The sequence below is a fragment of the Azolla caroliniana genome, unplaced genomic scaffold (assembly GCF_043228905.1).
Source record: "Azolla caroliniana isolate FFs.n. ecotype wild unplaced genomic scaffold, voAzoCaro1.0.p SCAF_7, whole genome shotgun sequence".
Taxonomy (NCBI): domain Eukaryota; kingdom Viridiplantae; phylum Streptophyta; class Polypodiopsida; order Salviniales; family Salviniaceae; genus Azolla; species Azolla caroliniana.
Window position 1 is genome coordinate 20,602,110 of NW_028230442.1, and position 6,231 is coordinate 20,608,340.

The 6,231-nt window shown below is 46.0% G+C and overlaps 1 protein-coding gene across 1 annotated transcript; it reads right to left on the reverse strand.

Annotated features, from left to right (window-relative positions):
- Positions 1–5,101: 5,101 nt before the first annotated feature.
- LOC147862278 (uncharacterized) lies at positions 5,102–6,004 on the reverse strand. The gene has a single exon (XM_087323090.1). It carries the CDS (start codon positions 6,002–6,004, stop codon positions 5,102–5,104), a length of 903 nt encoding a protein of 300 aa, XP_087179216.1.
- Positions 6,005–6,231: the final 227 nt, after the last annotated feature.

The window sequence follows — 6,231 nt, forward strand, 5'->3', positions numbered from 1 at the left end:
GGTTGTACAAGACGCACCAATACCTTGTCGGCCAAGGCTACATCAAAGGAGCACAAGAAAACTGACCCGACCTGGAAGACACCGACTATGCAACGTGGGAGCAAGCGGCAAGCCGAGTGATGTATTGCTTGGCGACATGTGTTCACGACCTTGTGCTCAGGTACATTCGAGAAGCCGAGACGCCGAAGGAAGCACGGGAGAATCTACAAAAGTTTTTTGCCGCCAACACAACCGCGAGAAAGCTTCAACTCTGCCAAGAGTTGAACAACATCCAACAAAGGGATAGGTCCATCACAAGCTACACCTTGAAGATCAAGGAGCTTTGTGACTCGCTCAGCTCGATAAGCGTCAATGTGGACGATGATGAGATGGTGCAAATATGCGTCGGCGGCCTTGCACCACGATTCGGCGGGATGAGGACTGCCATACTAGCACGGGAGAATCCACCCTCCTTCTTTGATCTTCAATCCATGTTGTTGGTTGAAGAGAATCATGTTCGAACAAGGAACAACGCCTCGGAAGGCCAAATGCTCTACACGCATTCAGACGGAGGAAGAGGACACGACCGTGCAAGAAGAGGCCGATTCACCCAAGGACGTGGCGGACAAGGCCCGATTTACGAAAACAACTCTCAATTACGGCAACAAGATGGAGGCCATCGAGGAACCTTTGGAAGAAGGGGGAGCCACCATTCCGGTTCGAGTCACCAAAACTCGATCGAATGCGGATATTGCGGAAAAATCGGCCATCGCGAAGAAGAGTGCCGAAAGAAGATGCGCGAGTCAGCATCCACAAGCGGACAACTCACGAATTACGCCACCAACTCTGAGTACGACGATTACGGCGGACTATTCGTGATGAAACATAGAACAAACTCTATGTTGGCTTCTACATCAACTAGTGCCTCCTGTCCGGAAGAAGTATGGTTCGTCGATTCCGGTGCTTCGGACCATATGACGTCCCACCAAGAGTGGTTCCGAGACTTGCGGGAACCGGATCAACCCGGTTATGTCGAGACCGGAGACGATACCACTCATCCGATTAGGCATGTCGGGAATGTCCCATTCGGGAAAGATGGCGAACAAACTTGCATAAAAAATGTATTACATGTACCCACCATAACGAAGAATTTGGTCTCAGTCGGCCAAATTGTGGAGCAAGGGATGTAAGTTCAATTCAACCAAGGTGGTTGCTTCATCGAGAAGGAAGGCTGACTCATCACTCGGGGTCGAAAGGAAGGTCAAATGTTTATCCTCGAGTCAAACGAAGTGAAATCGGCCATGTATGCAAAGGGCCTCAAACCCGACACCAACATAGAGCTATGGCACAAGCGAATTGGCCATATCAACCTTCAAAGCTCAAGGCAATGCAATCGAAAGGAGTCGTCATCGGACTCCAGACCTTCAAAGAGCAAGAGATTGAAGGCGTATGTGTGGCGTGCCAATTCGGCAAGCAACATCGGCATCCATTTCCGAAGGAGAGGAATGTAAGCAAAGGCGTACTTGACGTAATTCATTCTGATGTATGGGGACCGGCTCAAACGGCGACATTCGGCGGATGCCGATACTACGTGACCTTCGTCGACGACTTCTCTAGGCACACTTGGATCTACCCGATGCGGCAAAAGAGCGAAGTGTTCGGACACTTCCAAAAATTCAAGAATGAAGTCGAGAAAGCCATGGGCCGACATGTACGATGTCTTCGGTCGGATGGAGGCAAGGAATATTTCTTGGATGAGTTTATGGCATATCTAGGGAAAGAAGGAATTTGACGAGAGTTTTCGTGTCGACATACGCCACAACAAAACGGAGTGGCCGAACGCAAGAATCGACACATCCTTGAACTGGCACGAGCTATGCTTAACGAAAAGCACATGCTGAAATCGTATTGGGCGGCATCGGCTAACACATCCGTCTATCTCATGAATCGGTGTACGACATCCGGCGTGCATGAACTCACGCTGCACGAGAAGTTCTATGGAAAGAAGCCGGATCTATCACATGTTCGGATATTTGGTTCCATTGCATACATGCACATCCCCGACGAAAAGTGACAAAAGCTCGACCCGAAGTTGGAGAAATGTATCCTCATAGGATACTCACTGGAGCAAAAGGGGTACAAGTGCTATAACCCCTTGACTTGGAAAGTTCGAGTAAGTCGAGACGTCGTTTTTGACGAGTCTGCATCCTGATATGCACCAGAGACAACTTCGACTCCGATTCCGCTCGACCCGGAATCCGCCGAACAAGAGATAGAGGATGAAGATCGCCTTATGCGCATGTTCGAAGATAGTCCGATCACGACCCGACTGAGCGGACCACAAGAGCCTCCGAGCGATCAAAGCACATCTCAACTGAGTCCGAAGCTAGACAAAGGGAAGGCCAAAATGCCAGAGTATGAAGATGATCATTTCGACGACATCGAATCGACTCACTCCCTCGATAGTGAGTTTGAAGGCCTTGACATCCGGACAAATGGAGTGAAGAATGCCTTAGAATCCGCAAACGAGAAGCTCCGCCGATCCACCCGTGAAAAGAACCCTGCAAGCTACGATGAGTACATGGCGTACCATTATGCATTTATGATGAAGGTGGCAACAGTACGGGAACTAGAAACCTTTTCCAAAGCCGCGAAGGACCCGCGATGGATCGAAGCAATGAACGAGGAGATGCGTGCATTACACAAGAACGATGTCGCGAAGATGCGCATGCGAGCATGCTTCGCTTGAGCATGACCACCGGGGTCTTGGACCAAGGAGGATGTCCATCAAGGTATTGAGAAGAAGACGATGTGAATGTAAGATTGGAGGAAGACCTATTAGACTTGAGAAGATTGAAGATTGTACACTTGAGAAGTAGATAAATAATTACAAGATAGATGTGAAGAAGAAGAAATAGAAGCTCATATTATTGATGGTGATGATGATGGTCATATCATATTGAGCCCCCCCCCTTTACACAAGCCGTACTAGGGGTTTTATAGGTTTGTCCATGTAGGAAACCATGGGCTTAAAACCGTGGTTTTGTGTACACGGTTTTGTTCGTTTGTTTCCTACGGAATACTGAATATGAGAAAGAAATATAGAACATCTAAACCACTTAGTAGTAGCTTTAGTGGTAAGGTAATTGCCTCTTATCTTAGAGGTGCAAGGTTCAAATCCTACTTGCAATCCTCTACATGCACTCAATGCCATTGTGACCTAGGTTTATTTATTTTCATTTTTACAAGTATTCGTGAAATGTGTGTGGATCCTCAATTTTTGACTTTTTCTTGCACTAGACATGCTACATCATGACAACGAGACATGGGATCTTGTTCCCCACTCACCGCACAAGAAGACAATTGGCTGTAGATGGATCTAGAAGGTGAAGTATAATGCCGATGGCTTCGTAAACCGTTACAAAGATCGACTCGGAGCGAAAAGATATGCAAAAACACATGGAGTCGACTATGGGGAAACCTTTGCCCCGGTGGCAAAGATGACGACGGTGTGGACCGTAATTGCACTCGCAACGGTGAAAGGTGGCACCTCCACCAGATGGACGTCAAGAACGCATTCCTCCAAGGAGAATTAGAAGAGGTGTACATGGTACAACTTCTCGGCTTCAAATCACCCATTCATCCAAAAGCCATGTGCCGACTCAAGAAGCCATTGTACGGCCTTGAGCAAGCACCTCTGTCGTGAAAATCCGTCACTATGTGCGGATCGTGAGGTGGAACCGTCGGGGTTCTGGACTAGAAGGATTTAGTGCAACACGTACAACACAAGCAAGTTTTAAGCATAAGACAAGTGGGAGAGACAAATCATTTGTTTATTGCAAAAGAAAATCGATTCTTTATAATTTCATAATCTTGTTACAATGGGTTGGGTATGGAAATGAGAGATTAGTTTTTCAAAGAAAGGAGCCCACAACCATGCAAGGAGTGGTCCGATATGAATACGAGAGATAATTTTTTACAAGAAAGCTCAAGTAAACAAAGCTAAGAGTTTGATATCAATATGTGAGATAATTTTCTTCTCGAATCCGAGAGGGAAGAAGAAAGAAGGGGAAAAAAGAAGAAGAAAAAAAACTACGAGGGAAAAAATGGGACATATATCGAGCTCCTCGTTGATCCTCCTCCCCAATGTTACTTTGCATGCCCACTTTTAGTCGGATGACCTCTATTTTTAGTTGCATGGCCTCTGCTTTTAGTTGCATGCTTCCATTTTTAGATGCATGCCTTTTTACTTTTAGTTGCATGGCCTTGGCTTTTGGTTGCATGCGATTGTCCGTATAATTCGGCCAAATGACACAATCATCCATAAAGTTTAGCCCGTGCGCAATCGGTACGTGCGTCACAACCAAACCGTAGACGCGTCAGCGTGCAAAAGTCTCGACCACGTAGTAGTGTACTCATCCACGCATGCGCACGTCCCGACCGCGCCGTAGTGTACGCATCCACGCGCGCGCGCGTCCAACCTGCACCGTATACGCATCCGCGCACAAAAGTCTCGTCCGCACCGTAGTGTACGCATCCACGCATGCGCGCGTGCGCACACATGTGTCCGCGCCACACATACACGTCCTTCCGAAACGTCCACGCGTACGTCCACGCATCCGCACATACGCGTCCATCCGAAACTTGCACACACGTGTACATCCGAAGACGTCCATGCGGGCGTACTTTCGAAAACGTCCACCCGGCCATTTAGACGCGTGTACGCCGAAAGCGTGCACACCATATAGTGTAGACCAAGTCACCTTGAACATCCTATGCTCCACACATTGATAGAATGAATATGTTTTGGTTTCCATTATATATTCTGGGTTCCAATGTTGTCCTATCTATGTGGGATATCTCACAATTTTGTCTTTTCTTTTCTTTTCTTCAAACTTCACACTCACATAACTTGATACTTGTTTATCCGTTTTATGCATAGTAAAATACGTTATGAAGCTCTATAACACATCTATCTTTCCATATCCATATATTAAGCTAATCGTAAATAGTTATTTTACTAGTTTTCATATCGTGTGTGAAAAACCACACGACATTCACCCCCACCAAACCTGCACATCCACCGGTATGTGCCAATTGTGGTGAGGTTCCTCTTTTTTAATTACTCTTCTTCAACCTCGATGTTCGAGGATACATCATCTAGATTTTCGATCTCAAGATTTGGGGCTTCTCTTCTCTTAAAGATCTTGATCCTCTTCCTTGCTATCGGCAAAGCAAGTCGAGTTCTATCCAACTCCGCTAAAAAATAGGTGGCATTGCTTTCTACTTTCTTGACCATATACGGGCCAAACCATTGTTTTGCGAACTTTCGAGCAGTGCTATATTGATTATCGAGATTACTATCATAGACAAGAACCCAATCTCCTTCTTCAATTTTTCTTTGTCTAAGACGATGCTTTCTATCAAAATTCTCCTTGTTCTTCAATCGAGCTTGGCGCAACCGTTCTATTGCCAACTCGACATCTTCGGGCCTTCGTTCTAATTGTTGAATCCTCGTGGCTAGCAAGTCTTCCCGACTCATTTCCTCTTGCCATGGCAAAGACGTCCACGAAGCAACACTTTGCTCAATAGGCATTATTGGTTTTTGTCCTAATATGAGTTCGGCGGGCATATATCCCGTAGTCGCGCTATGTGTAGTTCTATCTGCCCACAATGCATAAGGTAGTAATTGTGGCCAATTTCCCATCTTGCCGTCACAAGTCTTTGCTAGAGCTTTTACAATTGGACTATGTCCTCGTTCCTCCTTCCCATTTGCGTCCGGGTTGTATGCCACGGTGAGCGATAATTTGACGCCTATTCTTGAAAAGAACTCTTTAGCTTCATTCGCATCTAATTCTCCTCTATCGGCCACTATTTTGCTGACACATCCGTATCGACAAATAACATCTTCAAGGAGAAACCTACAAACCGCCGAAGTTGTTTTATTCCTTAGCGCCCGTCCTTCTACTTGGTTGGTGAGATCCTTTCTTGCTAGCATGAGATATTTCAATTGCCCCAATCCCATTGTCATAACCACTATGTCTACCAACCACTTATAATGCATTGATAATGGATATGTCGGATGAAGTTCATCCCTATGTTGAATATTCGAGTATAATTGGCATTGCTCACATGTTTCAACATAGCTTGCTACATCATTGTAAACATAGCTTGCCACCAATACTTCTCCTTGAGCTTTGCAAATGTTGCCCATATTCCACGATGACCTGCCCACACACTATCATGAAATTC

Bases quoted from the DNA above. Each gene is read 5' to 3' on its own strand.
- LOC147862278 (XM_087323090.1), bottom strand. From the start codon at position 6,004: ATGGGATTGGGGCAATTGAAATATCTCATGCTAGCAAGAAAGGATCTC.